At 48.1% G+C, this 16289-nt stretch overlaps 1 protein-coding gene across 1 annotated transcript in view; it reads right to left on the minus strand.

Annotated features, from left to right (window-relative positions):
- LOC140398366 (integrin beta-3-like) overlaps positions 1–16289 on the minus strand; it is a 229271-nt gene that overhangs the window by 53745 nt on the left and 159237 nt on the right. Inside the window, exon 9 of the mRNA XM_072486981.1 lies at positions 8426–8560. Coding sequence (XP_072343082.1) covers positions 8426–8560 — 135 coding nt within the window. The remainder of the gene's footprint in view (positions 1–8425; positions 8561–16289) is intronic.

The raw sequence follows: 16289 nt of genomic DNA on the forward strand, positions 1-16289 counted from the left end.
GTCAAGTCGGCATAAGGAAGGAGGACGTTTTGGGTATTCTAAAAGGCATTAAGGTGGACAAGTCCCCATGTCCGGATGGGATCCCAGGTTACTGAGGGAAGCGAGGGACAAAATAGCTGGGGCCTTAACAGATATCTTTGTAGCATCCTTGAGCACGGGTGAAGTCCCGGAGGACTGGAGAATTGCTAATGTTGTCCCTTTGTTTAAGAGGGGTAGTAGGGATAATCCAGGGTCACATAGACCTGTGAGCTTGACGTCAGTGGTAGGCAAACTGTTGGAGAAGATACTGAGGGATAGGATCTTTTAACATTTGGAAGAAAATAGACTTATCAGTGATAGGCAGCATGGTTTTGTGCAGGGAAGGTCATGTCTTACAAACCTAATAGAATTCTTTGAGGAAGTGACAAAGTTAATTGATGAGGGAAGGGCTGTAGATGTCATATACATGGACTTCAGTAAGGCGTTTGATAAAGTTTCCCATGGCAGTTTGATGGAAAAAGTGAAGTCACATGGGGTTCAGGGTGTACTAGCTAGATGGATAAAGAACTGGCTGGGCAACAGGAGACAGAGAGTAGGGGTGGAAGGGAGTGTCTCAAAATGGAGAAAGATGACTAGTGGTGTTCCACAGGGATCCGTACTCGGACCACTGTTGTTTGTGATATACATAAATGATCTGGACGAAGGTATAGGTGGTCTGATTAGCAAGTTTGCAGATGATACTAAGATTGGTGGAGTTGCAGTTAGCGAGGAGGACTATCAGAGAATACAGCAAAATATAGATAGATTGGAGAGTTGGGCAGAGAAATGGCAGATGGAGTTCAATCCAGGCAAATGCGAGGTGATGCATTTTGGAAGATCCAATTCAAGAGCGAACTATACGGTCAATGGAAGAGTCCTGGGGAAAATTGATGTACAGAGAGATCTGGGAGTTCAGGTCCATTGTACCCTGAAGGTGGCAACGCAGGTCGATAGAGTGGTCAAGAAGGCATACAGCATGCTTGCCTCCATCGGACGGGTATTGAGCACAAGAGTCGGCAGGTCATGTTACAGTTGTATAGGACTTAGGTTAGGCCATATTTGGAATACTGCGTGCAGTTCTGGTTGCCACATTACCAGAAGGATGTGGATGCTTTAGAGAGGGTGCAGAGGAGGTTCACCAGGATGTTGCCTGGTATGGAGGGTGCTAGCTACGACGAAAGGTTGAGTAGATTAGGATTGTTTTCGTTGGAAAGACACAGGTTGAGGGGGGACCTGATTGAGACCTACAAAATTATGAGAGGTATGGACAGGGTGGATAGCAACAAGCTTTTTCCAAGAGTGGGGGTGTCAATTACAAGGGGTCACGATTTCAAGGTGAGAGGGGGAAAGTTTAAGGGAGATGTGCGTGGAAAGTCTTTTACGCAGAGGGTGGTGGGTGCCTGGAACACTTTGCCAGCGGAGGTGGTAGAGACGGGCACAATAGCATCATTTAAGATGCATCTAGACAGATATATGAACGGGCGGGGAACAGAGGGAAGTAGATCCTGGAAAATAGGCGACTGGTTTAGATAAAGGATCTGGATCGGCGCAGGCTGGGAGGGCCGAAGGGCCTGTTCCTGTGCTGTAATTTTCTTTGTTCTTTTGATATGGGGGGGGGGGGGGGTTACAGGAGGAGGCTTGCTTGTAGCTTAAACACCAAAATGGAATGCATTGTTCTGAATATTTTGTAGTGTTGTTGTTCAAACTAAAACATTAGGTTCAAGAAGAGCCTGATACATTAAGTGTTAAAATATTTTGTTCATTTTGATTGAACCAAACTTCATGGAAACTTCCTGTTGCCTTTTAATCACATTAATTAATCACTGGGATTAGGCCACAGGGATACTATTTTAATTAGCTCACCTTTGCAGTTCGAGAAATGCTGTAATTATACCCTGACTAATTCCTTATTATGCAAAAGGAATTTACGACTTAATTGCACTTATTATTGAAAGAACGTGATGTCGTCGCTGGTATTGCTGTTTGGGTAAGATTGATTGAAGATCAAGAGCTCCTTCAGTACCTCACACACTAAGTGAGAGACTGGTGGTTGCTATGGTGTCTGTTGCTAAGGTCCATCAGTACCCCAAACGACAAAAGACTTCAGAGCTGAATGCCATGTAGCCCCAATAATCCTGCAGCTCGTTGGACTTGGTGTCATAGACGGCCAGCAAAGGGTACAAAATACAAATCTGATATTATAAACTGACGTAAACAAGGGCGATATGAAGAAAAACATTCCTCAATTACACCTTTGCAATGCTCAAATGTTCGCATTTCTCGGGGAGAGGGTGGGGGTGGGGGGGGGGGGGGGCGGCGGCGGTGGTGGGATGTCGGTGCAGACGTCTCAGGGTGTGAGGCATAATTCCCCCCCCCCAAAAAAAAATGACTACATTTTGGGCAGGGTGATTCCCACCAGGTGTTTGGGTGCAATCCAGATTTCACACACACATAGTTGTCATTTTGGAGCTTGGGGAGTTTCTCACTAGAAAATCCCAAACTTCGAATTAGAGAACTAATCTCGCAAGCCGGACTGGCTCCTCAAAGATCGGGGAGTCTCAGATCTAAAGTGAGGTTGAAACATTAATCTCAAAGAGCAAGCATACAATGGTGCAAACTGGCAGCATGAAGACTGTGACACCACAGAACAAATTTCAGGGTGTGAGGCACAATTCCCCCCAAAATGACTCCATTTTGGGCGCAACCCCCTGCATACATGGGCAACACCCCCAACCCTCCACACCGGAGGAGCAACCTCTGCCCTTCAGTAAAAGTCCACGTGACCCCATCTCCACCCCCACACCACCCAGGCATGAGGGTGACCCGGGCCTACATCCATCTATCCTGGTGGGCATTGGGGCATTGCCTCCACTGTTCCATACCCTGCTATGGGACCGCTGAGCATCCCCCACCTTTCAGGCCCCCCCTTTTAGCCCCTCCCCCTTGTGGTGATATGCCTGTGCACAGTTTTGTATATAGTTAGCAATGCGACCTCCAACCAGCTGGTGGTGATACAGATCCATCACGTGGCTCGAGACACCCACCAGTTGGTAGCACGACGTACAAGAGGATAGTCACACTTACAGTAGCTCCAGGAGAATTCACGTATTTGTTAATAAATCATCTTTCTAGTAAAACAGCTAAATGTTCTGTGTGCATTATTACAACGATCATCACACAGAACACAACATGGTACAGGAGTTCAGAACAATTAAAGATAACAACGGAGAAGACAGGGCAAAATAGGCTGAAGAAAGTTCCGCCGACCTGGTGAACTATGGCTGACTGGAGCTCAACGCAACAAAAGACTGTGGTGTTAGAGATGGAAAGTTTGAAGACAAGCCACCAGCTTCAAGTCTCGGGTAACGTAGAAGAAAATTGGCATGTTTTCTTTTTTTTCCTATAAATTTAGAGTACTCAATTCATTTCTTCCAATCAAGGGGCAATTTAGCGTGGCCAATCCACCTACCCTGCACATCTTTGGGTTGTGGGGGTGAAACCCATGCAAACACGGGGAGAATGTGCAAACTCCACACGGACAGTGACCAGGATCGAACCTGGGACCTCGGCGTCGTGAGGCTGCAGGGCTAACCCACTGTGCCACCGTGCTGCCCCAAAATTGGCATGTTTTCAGGCAGCATTTTAGGCTCTATGTTGCAGCCTTTAGCCTGCAGGCTCAGCCTGATGAGAGGCGTATTGCATTGCTGCTCTCGGTAGCAGGTCCTCAAGCTGTAGAAATATACACCTTCTCGTTCGACGCGAAGAGGACAGCAGGAGCTTCGATGAAGTAATAAAGTACTTTGATCGGCATTGCTCTCCAAAGAAAAGCGAAACATTTGAATGTTGCATATTTCGTACTTGTACCCAAAAAGCCGGCAAATCCTTTGATATAGTTTTGTAACCGACTTACGGTTGAAGGCGCAGACGTGCAATTTTAGTACTCTAAAGTCGTTTATGATCTGCGACCAGAAAATGTTTGGAATATTGAATGATAAAGTGAAATGTTGTTAAGGGAAGAAGACCTGACATTAGAAAAGTGAGCTAGCTGCACAGTAGATCAGTACACTCAACTTGAAACATTTTGGTGCCAGTCTAGAAGAACCATGTGATTCAGTTCAATAAAAAAACGTGGTCTCAGTGCGGATGGCCATGTTAAACAGCCAACCGGGCCTGCCACTTATGCGAGTGATGTGGCAATCGACATGGGCCATGGCAATGTCCAGCATTTGGGAAAGTATGTTCCAAGTGTGGCCGTACAAATTATTTTGCGAAGTGATGCTTTTCGCATCCAACTGTGGACCAAACAGGATTAGTCAACGCAGTTGATGAGATGTCCCTTGAAGAATGTTTTTTTATTGGTCTGATTTCGACCAAGGACTTGATGAGTCCGAATATGAAAAATGAAGAAGTCTTACTGACCAGTTGCAACAATAGTGTTGGTGAAGCTGATACTATCAAAGACAGATGGACAATTGTAGTGATGCTGAACGCCACAGTGATAAAATGCAAGCTCGACACAGGAGCGAGGGCCAACTTCCTCAGTTTTGTCCGATTTGCACGGGCTTCGGGTTAAACGGAAAGTCGCCAGTTAAAAGACTACAATGGGGATGAGATTGCGACGCTGGGTGTATGTGAACTTGAAGCATGGGTACACAACAGACGCCACATCATACCATTTTCCATTGTGGACTCAGAACACGAGTCCATCATAGCAGCGGATGTGTGTCAGGTCCTGAACCTAGTTGAGCGGTTGTACATTCCAGACAGTGCTGTGACGGAGGATCATTGTGACTTGCGATGAGTTATAATGGCGCAGTTATCCGATGAGATACGAGCAAAGGTCAGAATGGAGGACGACAAACCAGATGATGTGTTGGAGGATCCAAAGGGAATTCCAGAATTCTCGTTAACGGTCTTGTAAAATGTGAATACGCTCAGCGACATGATACAGGAGCATGATGAGCCTATCTTAAAGCATCTCCCAGATGTAAACATAAAATGTTCAGAGCCTGAACAGCCAATGAGTTTCACTCTGGAGTTTAAGTTCGAGCTGAATGCGTATTTCACAAATGAGGTTGTCACAAAAGTGCATCAGTTGGAATCACGGCCTGACAAGTTAGACTTTTTATTCTTTGATGAACCAAAAATCAGGGGATGCACAGGTTGCCAGATCGACTGGAAGAAAGGAAACAACATCACACTGAAAACCATTAAAATGAAGCAGAAGCATAAGAGTTGGGGCACTGGTAAAATAATCACGAAAACTGTACCAAATGATTCTTCTTCAACTTTTTCAGTCCTCCTGAAGCTCAAAGCATGGAGTCATAGAATCATAGAAATTATAGTGCAGAAGGATGCCATTCGGCCCATCGTGTCTGCACCATCCCTTGGAAAGTGCACCCTACTTAAGCCCACACCTCTGCCCTATCCCTGTAACCCAGTAACCCCACCTAACTATTCTTTTGGACACTAAGGGGCAATTTAACATGGCCAATCCATCTAACCTGCATGTCTTTGGACTGTGGGTGGAAACCGGAGAACCCAGAGGAAACCCACGCACACACGTGCAGACTACACACAGACAGTGACCCAGTGGGGAATCGAACCTAGGTCCCTGGCACTGTGAAGCAACAGTACTAACCACTGTGCCCTGGATAAAGGTTCTACAGCAAGACTCGCTGCTGACTTGGAAATTGGTCACTTCTTGCGTGAACATAATTCCACGCGTAATGTCATAACTGACATTGATAACTGAAGAAATTGGCTTCAGAGGTGTACGATGAATCATCTCATGCCCACGAAATGGTTCCTGCAGTGGACTCCCCAATACTTGAGGCCATTCCACCAAAAGACATGCTGGAAGAATAGATGAATGCATCTGAGTGCAGTTCCACAATGAATGAGGACGCATATATCGTCATATTAGATGAGGATGAGCCAATAATTGGCTCTCTAGCAAAAGATGAACCACATATCATCATATCAAGTGAGGATGAGCGGCTCAAACATCAAATGTTGGGGACATTGATCCAGCCAAGGCACTGGAGTGCGAGGCTTTCCAGGTTGTTCCTGAAGTTGCAGACTTGACTGCAACTGCGCAATCATCCAGATGTTTGCCGACACTGGACATTTCACCAGGTGATAGGCATGCAGCTCAGCGTGTGGACACAACCATGGATCAACCAAAACTCCTCGAACCAGCTAAAGGTCCGAAATCAGCAATTGTGGCAGAAAAAACAGGGTCAGCCTGCACCGCAGATGATCCAAAACCTGTTACCTTAACAAAATCGGCAGAAGTAACTGTCGTGTTGGGTGTTCTGGTTCACAAACAAGCCAACAATGCTGGAAGTGGAGTAACGCAATTTTATTAACTGTTCAGCTATGCTAACATACTGCAATACCAGCTTAACTGTGGACCCTTTCCTATCACTAGCTATGGTGAGGCACACAGCACATGGTGAATATCTGTGATGCAGGCTGTGAGCTCTGTGCTCTGAGCTGGCTGCTGCTAGAATGACCGGGAACTCTCCTGTCCCCTGTCTTTATAGAGCTTGTGCTCTCACTGATGATTGGCTGCGGTGTTATGTATGCTGGTTGGTCCCACAGCATGTCCATCAGTGTGTGTATGTGATTGCACCATAATGTACTGATGTATATTATGGCAGTAACTAGTCCCATAGCAGAGTCCAGCAGCATGACAGATGCCATTAGTGTAAAAAAGAAAAATGACGCAGTTAGAGAATCCCTCTTATGAGAAGGAAAAGAAATAAAAGAATGATTCAGTGGATCGACCGGGGATCAGCCATGACACTGAAGAAGAAGGCATAGGCAATGTGGCACGACAGACAAGAAAGCGCACAAAGAAAGAAAATAAAGCATTGCGCTAGAAGGTTGAAAAAGTTGGTAATGCGGATAAGACCAGCAAGAAAACCGGTCTTCAGAAAGTCAAAGCAACATCGATCAGCTGATCAATGTTCAAAAGACCCACGGGGCGATGTCGCTGTCAATGTCCAATAAGCTGTGCACAAGGGACACGCTCAAAAGGCCATCAGGCATATCATGTTGTGTGAAGCACAGTTGTATCTATACATATGACTTGTGTAAAATGATAATGCAGATCCTGTTTTGTAAGACACTGTTATGCTTGAATGTAAATCACGGCGCCGAGGTCCCAAGTTCAATCCCGGCTCTGGGTCACTGTCCGTGTGGAGTTTGCACATTCTCCCTGTGTTTGCTTGGGTTTCGCCCCCACAACCCAAAGATGTGCAGGGTAAGTGGATTGGCCACGCTAAATTGCCCCTTAATTGGAAAAAAAATGAATTGGGTACACTAAATTTATTTTAAAAAAATACTTGAATATAAATGTTAACAGTTCCAGAGGAAGGGGGGATGTGGTGACATGCCTATATGCACAGTTCTGTATATGGTTAGCAATGCGACCTCCAACCCAGGTGGCGATAGAGATTCATCATGTGACTCGAGACACCTGCCAGTTGGTATTAAGACGTACAAGAGGATAGTCGCACTTAGAGTAGCTCCAGGAGAATTCACCGAATTCATTTAGTAGGCATCATCAAAATTACAGTTTGCCAGTTATCTTTCCACGTGTTTGTTAATAAACCATCCATCTAGTTAAACAACTAGATGTTCCGTATACATTATTGCAATGGTCATCACACTACAACCAGGGGCTGGATTAGCACAGTGGGCAAAACAGCTGGCTTGTAATGCAGAACAATGCCAGCAGCGCGGGTTCAATTTCCATAGTAGCCTCCCCGAACAGGTGCTGGAATGAGGCAACTAGGGGCTTTTCACAGTAACTTCATTGAAACCTATTTGTGACAATAATTGATTATTATTATTACACAACACCCTAAGACTCTAATGAGCCTAATGACTCATTTAAATATGCCCAGTGAGGGCATGATCCAGATCGCGTTGGACATAGAGGGTTGGGTGCATCACACACGGCTCTGCGCCTGGCGCGAAACCCCTCGTCCATTACGCACCTGGCATAAAGGGATCAACGACGAGCGAAATGCGGTGGGAAAACCGCGTCCGTGGTTTTTCGGATTTTGAGCATCATAGTACCTAATTGTAGCAGTGCGATATTTCTGATTCAAAACCAGCTCTCTTGTAACATCTTAGACATTAAATGAGGGGGTAGGTGTAGCAGGTTTCTTGGTAGCAAAATGGTGTCAAGCTCAGTACAGTGCAATGCTCGTCCCGAAAGACGTGCTTGTTAGGTGAATTGGACATTCTGAATTCTCCCTCAGTGTTCCCAAACAGGCGGCATAGTGTGACGACTAGGGGATTTTCACAGTAACCTCATTGCACTGTTAATATAAGCCTACTTGTGACACTAATAAAGATTATTATAATATTATTATTATTTTACTCAACTCACCGTGTCTCCAATATTCAGTCCTGAACAGGATTTGCTTCCTTCTACGAATTCAGCATTCCCACAGAAAGCATCGAAGGATATTGACAATTCCTTGGGCAGATTCACAACCTCCATTTCTGCCCGAGAGCGGATGTCCTGAAGACAAGGAAGAAACAAACACATAGATCAGTTAAAAGACCAATTCTATTCTTAATTATTTGCCAGCCATTGTCTCTTTTGTCCCTGGATAACTTTTCCTCATCTAGTGTTCCCTGGGCTACAGTTCCCTGACCAATGTTTTCCTGGACTGTAGCTCCTTAGTTTGTAATTTCCTGGCACAATTTTCTTGCTCTATTTTCCGCTATTTGAGCAGGGGAAACATATTCCAACCTCCAGTCCTTGGTGGTGAAGAATCCTGCATCGGACACCATGGAGTAGGCTTTGTAGTCTTGAGCAAGTCTTCATTAACAACTCATAACTATGAACATATATACAGTCGAGGGTACAGTTATGGAGCTGACGTCAGCCTAAGTATTTATGCATCTTTGTCCATCTATAGACTGTGACTAGGTCATGTGCCTTCTTACATCACTGTGTGGGCATACTGTACTCAGTCCCACATTAACCCTTTATATACCAGATCCTACTACTCCACCTCCCTTTATGTCTTCATTCCAAGGATATAGAGTTACGTTGTTTCACTTTCAAGTCTTACATTGTTATAAGTCTTGTGCATTAACTTTATTGTTACAGTCTTAACGCTATTCTAACATTATTACTATCACAGTATTAACATTAACAACATTCTCACTACCCCTTTGAGTCCTTGGGATGAGACGTTCAGGCGGTCTGGATACCTTATAACCCTCCCACATCTTGTTTGTGTTCTGGCAGGAGAATGGTAAACTCTGGTATTTCTTGATGTGGAGATGCCAGCATTGGGCTGGGGTGAGCGCAGTAAGAAGTCTTACAACACCAGATTACCTGTTGGACTTTAATCTCGTTCTGGTATTTCTTGTTCTTATTGTTGTCTTGGAGGTTTGAGTGTTGTTTGGGAGTAGTTTGATTCATTACTTCCATTTCAGAAGGTTAAACCAAGCTTGGTAGGTCTGGTGGCTTGGTAGTGCATTGTTGTTGTTTATCCTGACTGGTTCTTGCAGGTAGAACGATAATGGTGTTCGTCAACATGCCGGCATATTGTTCTTCTTCCTTTGCCATTTAAGAGGTTGTGGACTCAGAGAAGATTGAGTAGCATTGCTCATCTCTGCTTTTTGGTGTTGATGGTGGACAACTGCTATCAGGTTCCAACATCCCTTGTGGTTTTGGCACATTGGCTGGGTGTGTGTACACAGTGGTTAGTGTGTCTGCCAACTGTACAGTCATTGTAGACGAAGGTAGAGGCACCTGTGACTGTTGATCCTTATCTGGTACCACTTCCACCTGAGTTGCATTGGTAATCTCATGCGTGGGATAGTTGGCTGATCACTGGAGATGCTGAGGGATGTGGTGATGGACAAACGTGCTCTGCAGGAAGAGAAGAGGGATCCCAAGTGAACAGTCTTGGGTATTTGAGTGAATTGGGACCGTGCTGTCTGGCAAGCTAATGTCAGTGGTGGTCTTGACATCTTCAGCTGACTGGAGACGATAGAGGGTTACGCAGGCCTCTCTGCTCAGAAGAAAAAGGCCGACAACATACATCAGCTCAAAGATTTGTTTGTCGTCATACTTCAGTGGTTCAAGGATCATACCGAAAACTGCAACCGGCCTCGCTTCATACAGTGGAGAGTTCATCGTTTAAATTCAAAGGCCCTGGAGTCATGGTTCCTCATCTGACAGGATGATCATGCTGATTTCTGAACTTCATTTAAAATTTATAACATGACCATTCACCAGGATGCCACTATTCCAAAACGAAGGGCCTCATTCTCTGGTGTCACCCAAGAAGCATGGTTATATGTCTTCAGGGTGTTTAATCTCGACCTCATGGATCACCTTTGGGGTATCTGTGCAGTGCTGGGGTCTTGACTAGTGCAGTTTACCAAAGTTGATCCTGTCTGTTGCAGGAAGCAATGGGACATTGATCTTTCCTGTGAGGGTGCTTTGCACCACAGCACTGACAAGGCCACTCTGCTGAGCACTTTAGGTGTTATTCTCCCTGACGTAGTTGTGATCTGGTACGGTGGACATGGAGTGTCCTCTCCCCTTAGGATGGTCCTGTGTTGTTCACATAGCTCGGACAGTCTTGCTAGCTGGATAGCCGAGGGTGTGATGAATGAAGGAATTTTAGATGCATTGTATTACAGATATTTGGTGCAGTAAGGGTTAAAAGCCTGGGTTAGACTGTGTGCAACTGCTGGAGTCATGTTTTAAAATAAATCCTGGTTTGAAAGATTTTGGGAGCCAGGGGTAAAACCAAAGCATCATAAAAACCTTGGGCTAATGCAGTTTTGTTTGGATTAATGCGGATTCCTTGTGAAGTTAATTAGATTCCAGCTTGGCAAGATGATATAGTTACTGGGTGGGGCTAAGGTACCAGGTATTTTGCGGGAAAGCAAAGTTTCAGTTGAGAGTTAGATGGAACTGTGATCAGAAGTCTGACATTTGGCTCCCACTGCAGTTCAGTTAAAGATATGTCGGTGGACAGATTAGCAGTCTTTCCAAGCAGTTCAGACTTGCCTGATTAGGAGGTGAGCTGAAATAAGTTAAGAAGCATCTTCTGGAGAAATACAGCCAAAGTTTCTGCATGGTTCTGATAGGATTCATTTAAATTTTGTAAGACTGTGAGGAAAGGATACCCCGCTCCAGGAGTGATTTCATGAAGAAATAAGGATATGGTTTATTAAAACAAACTTTATTGGAGGAGAGTTCCTGCACAGGGCCATCCCTCTGAGCTGGAACCTCTCCATGAGTACCCCCAGGGTCGCTACTCCATCGTCCGTGTACATCCCCTAACCATCCTGTCTCCGCTTTTTGAAGGTGCTGTCCATTATTGCAGGAGTGAACCTATGGTTGTTGTAGATGGGAGCCATGGTAGACATGGTAGGCCGAAGTGTTGCCTCATTTGGTACCATATTCGGAGCGTGGCTACTACCACTGGGCTCCTCGAGTATTTTGCCGGGGGTGGGGTGGGGGTGGGGGAGAGAGAGAGTTGGGAATGCAGTTGTGACTAGAGCTCGGAGGGATGTCCCTGGGCAGAAACATTTCTCCATCCCCACCCAATCTGCTCCCATTTCTTTCACCCATCCCCGTACTCTTTCTGTGTGTCCATCCAGTGGTAGAACTGCTGGTTCGGAAGGACCTGGCCTCCTACATTTCTCCTCTTTTACAGGACTTTCTTTTTGATCCTCGGGCACTCTCTCCCCTCCCCCCAACACACACACACAAATGGCAATATTAGCTTGTCGTCTGTGTTGAAAAAGGCCTCGGGGATGTAGATCAGGGGGGGATCGGAACAGGAAGAAGAACCTGGACAGTACATTCATTTTGATCGTCTGTATCCTCCCTGAGAGGAAAAGTGGGAGTGGGCCCCACCTCTGCAGTTCCCTCTTTACCTCCTCCACAAGACTTGTCAGGTTCCATATATGGATCTGTGTCCAATCGTGGGCTATTTGGATCCCCAGATAAGTGGAATTTGGTCTGAGCTAGTTTAAATGCCAGTCCCTCCAGCTCTGCCTCTCCCACTTGTTGGTTCACAGGAAAGATCTTGCTCTTACTGAGGTTAAGCTTCTAGCCTGAGAAGGCTCCAAACTCCTTATCCCGTTCATGCTGGTCCCGGGTCCGAGATGTAGAGGAACGGTTCATCTGCATAGAGTGAGACTCTATGCGCTCTGTTCCCCCTTTGGATATCTCTCCACCCCTTTGCCATTCTGAGAATGATCACCAGTGACTTGAATACCAGAGCAAACAATAGAGGGAATAGTGGGCATCCCTGCCTCGTGGCTCTGTGCAGCCGGATGTATCTAGAGCTGATGGTGTTTGTCCGTACGTTCGCCATGGGAGCACTGTACAGTGGTTTCACCCAGGAGGTGAATTCTGGCCCAAACCCAAACCGTTCTAGTCCCGCTATGAGGTATTTCCACTCGACCCTGTTGAAGGCCTTTTCTGCGTCCAGGGAGATGATCACCCTGGTGTTCTCTCCCCGGATGGGGTCATTATCACGTTCAGCAGGCGCCTGATGTCCGATGCTAGCTGCATGCCCTTGACTAAGCCCATCTTGTCCTCCACGACTATCACTGGCACAGAGTTCACCAGCCGCTTTGCCAGGGCTTTTGCCAGGATCTTTGAATCCGTGCTAAGGAATGAGATGGTCCTGTAGGACTCCCACTCTGTCAGGTATTTGTCCTTTCTGGGTATCAACGATATTGGGGCTTGGGCCAGTGTTGGTGGCAGGGTGCCCCTTACTAGCAACCTGTGAGTCTGCGAACATCTCCTGCAGGTGCAGTGCTGGTGCTGACATAAATGTTTAGTAGAAGTCCGCCGGGAATCCATCTGGTCCTGGTGCCCTTGCCGCCTGCATAGAGTTAGTGCTCCCCATGGCTTCCCCAGTTCTAATGGTGCTTCCAGGCCCTGTCTCTGATCTTCCCCCACAACCGGCATTCCCAGTTCATTGAACAACTGATTCATCTCCGAGTCCCCCTCTGGGGGTCCACAGGGTACAGGCCTCGGTAGAAGGTTGCGAAGGTTTCAATGATCTTTTCTGGCACAGGGACTGGGCTGCCTCCTCTGTCTTTAACCTAATCTATTTCCCTCATGGCTGCCTGCTTTCTCAGCTGGTGAGCCAGCAGGCGTTTGGTTTTGTCTCCAAGCTCATAGCTCGTGTCTGGTAGAGCTGATTGATTGTTTTCCCGGTGGAAAGTAGGTTGAAGTCTATTTGTAACTTTTTCCTCTCCGCCAGCAGTTCCACGGTTGGGGCTGCGGAGGTCCACTGGTCCTCCTCCAGTATAGAGAGGACCAGCTGTTGCCTGGCTGCCCTCTTCTCCTTGCCTTTGCGCGTCTTTAATGCGATAATTTCCCCCCTTATCATCGCCTTCAGCGTCTCCCAGAGTGTGAAGGATGAGACCTCGCCATTCTGGTTGTTGGTTACATACCCGTCTATGGCCTGTGATACCCGATCGCAAAAAGCATTATCAGCAAGGAGGGCCGTGTCCAGTGCCCATGAGGGGGCGTTGAGCCTGGCCCGTCTCCAACCTCACATCCATGTAGCGTGGAGCGTGGTCGGAGATTATCCGCTCCTGGAAGGTGTTCAGCTCCTTTGCCATATTCGTTAATTTCCACGATTTGGGGTTGGATCTGTCCATCTGTGGGTCCTGTACGCAGTTAAAGTCCCCCCATGATGAGTTGATGTGTATCTATGTTGGGGATTTCCGCCATGGTTTTCATTATGAATTCTGCGCCGTCCTGTTGGGAGCCTAGATGTTCACGAGGACCACTGGTGCTCCTTCCAGAGCATCACATACCACCCGTCCTCTTGTCCGTAACCGTCTTTGTCGCCGTGAATGCTTTGGATACCAGGGATATGCTCACTTCTGATGTTCTCCCTGGATGGGGTCATTTTCACATTCAGCAGACACCTGCGGGGGGATTCTCCAATAATGGGGCTATGTCCCCACGCCGGCGTGAAAAGCGGCGGCAACCACTCTGGCGTCAACAGTCCCTGATAATGGGGAATGCTCCCCTTCCAAGGGGGCTAGGTCAGCGCCAGAGTGGTCCCTGCAGCCCCAGCCGGCGTGGAACGGCCGGCGCGAGTTCGCTCTTCCGCGCTACGGCCGGTGTATTTCCGCGCATGCGCAGGGGTTCCCTTCTCCGCGCTGGCCCCCGGGCAATATGGCGGAGCCCTACAGAGGAACATAAGCCCCCACAGAACCAGCCCGCCCGCGATCGGTAGGCCCCGATCACGGGCCAGGCTACCGAGGGGGCCCCTCCCTGGGGTCGGATCCCCCCGCCCTTCCTCCAGGACAGCCCCCGCAGAGACACCTTCCACGTCCCGCTGAGAACCTGAGTAACCCACTGATGCGACCATCAATTCACTCAAAGACACGAGGAGAAGTAAACCGTGGTTTTAATCAGCTTAGAACAGTGCCTGCCTATGACTGGTACAATACTGGGAACTGCCTGCAGGTCAGCTGCTCTTTATACTTCCTCTTAAGGAGAGGAGACATGGGTGGAGCCCGTACATGCTCCAACATATCCCACTGTGGGTGAAGCCACACAATGGCCCATAGGTGGAGCCCACAGGGTTAACTACATAACACAACAACAGAACATGATACAAATGCACTGGTGAATTATTAGCACTATACATTCACCACATTCACCCCCTGTTAAAAAATGAAGTCTGGCAGGGGTGACGGGCTCATAAGTTCAGCTGGTCCGGCGCACGGATTGTGCGCTGCGATCGCCGAAGCACTGGTGTTGCAGCCGGTCCGGGTGGCTGTGGAAGTGGGTCTGGTGCGGGCACAGGCGTGGACCCCGGGAGCGGCTGTCCTGGAGCTTCGCTCCTGTGGACCGGTGTGGCGGGTGGGAGGGAGCGCGGGAGCCATATAGGGTTGGGGGCGCTGGACAAGGTAGGTTGGACGGGCTGCAGTGGTGGTGGTGATGGTGGGCGGCAGGTCCCGGAGAGAGACGGTATCTTGTCGGCCATCGGGGTGTTCGACATAAGACTATTGTGGGTTGGAGTGTAGGAGCTGGACCCTCTCTATCAGAGGGTCGGTCTCCGAACATGTTTTCGGAGGAGGACTGGACCCAGTGTCTTCAGCCAGGACGGAAGCGAGGCCCCTGAGGTAGCTCCCCTAGGGAAAACAAACAAACGGTCATGAGGAGTCTGGTTTGTGGCAGTGCAAAGGAGGGACCTGATAGAGTGGTGCGCATCGGGGAGGACGTCCTGCCAGTGAGAAACTGGGAGATTCCTGGACCGCAGGGTCAGTAGGACGGTCTTCCAGACTGTCGCATTCTCCCTCTGCACCTGCCCGTTTCCCCTGGGGTTATAACTGGTCGTCATGCTCGAGGCGATGCCCTTACTGAGCAGGTACTGACGCAGTTCGTCGCTCATGAACGACGAGCCCCGGTCACTGTGGACATAACTGGAAACCAAACAGGGTGAAGACACTATGCAGGGTTTTAATGACAGTGGGAGTGGTCATATCGGGGCAGGGGATGGCAAATGGGAAGTCCGAGAACTCATCTATGATTTTGAGAAAGTATGTATTGTGGTTATTGGAAGGGAGGAGCCCTTTGAAATCGATAATGAGGCGTTCAAAGGGCCGGGATGCCTTTACCAGGTGGGCCTTATCCGGTCAATAGAAGTGCAGTTTACACTCCGCACAGATTTGGCAGTCCCTGGTCATGGCTCTGACCTCCTTGGTGGAGTAGGGCAGGTTGCGGGCCTTGATATAATGGGCGAGCCGGGTGACCCCCGCGTGGCAGAGGTCATCGTGGAGTGCCCGTAGTCGGTCAACTTGCGCGCTAGCGCATGTGCCGCGGGGCAGGGCATCTGGGGGCTCGTTGAGCTTCCCAGGGCGATATACTATATCGTAGTTATAGGTGGAGAGTTCGATCCTCCACCTCAAGATCTTATCATTCTTGATTTTGCCCCACTGCGTATTGTTGAACATGAAGGCTACCGATCGTTGGTCGGAGATGGGGGTAAATCTCCTACCAGCGAGGTAGTGCCTCCAGTGCCACACGGCTTCCACGATGGCTTGGGCTTATTTTTTGACCGAGGAGTGTCGAATTTCAGAGGTGGTGAGGGTGCGTGAAAAGAACGCTACCGGTCTGCCTGCTTGGTTGAGGGTGGCGGCAAGAGCGACCTCCGATGCGTCGCTCTCTACCTGGAAGGGGACGGACTCATCCACCGTGCGCATCGCGGCTTTGGCAATGTCCGCCTTGA

The sequence above is a fragment of the Scyliorhinus torazame genome, chromosome 21 (genome assembly GCF_047496885.1).
Source record: "Scyliorhinus torazame isolate Kashiwa2021f chromosome 21, sScyTor2.1, whole genome shotgun sequence".
Classification (NCBI taxonomy): domain Eukaryota; kingdom Metazoa; phylum Chordata; class Chondrichthyes; order Carcharhiniformes; family Scyliorhinidae; genus Scyliorhinus; species Scyliorhinus torazame.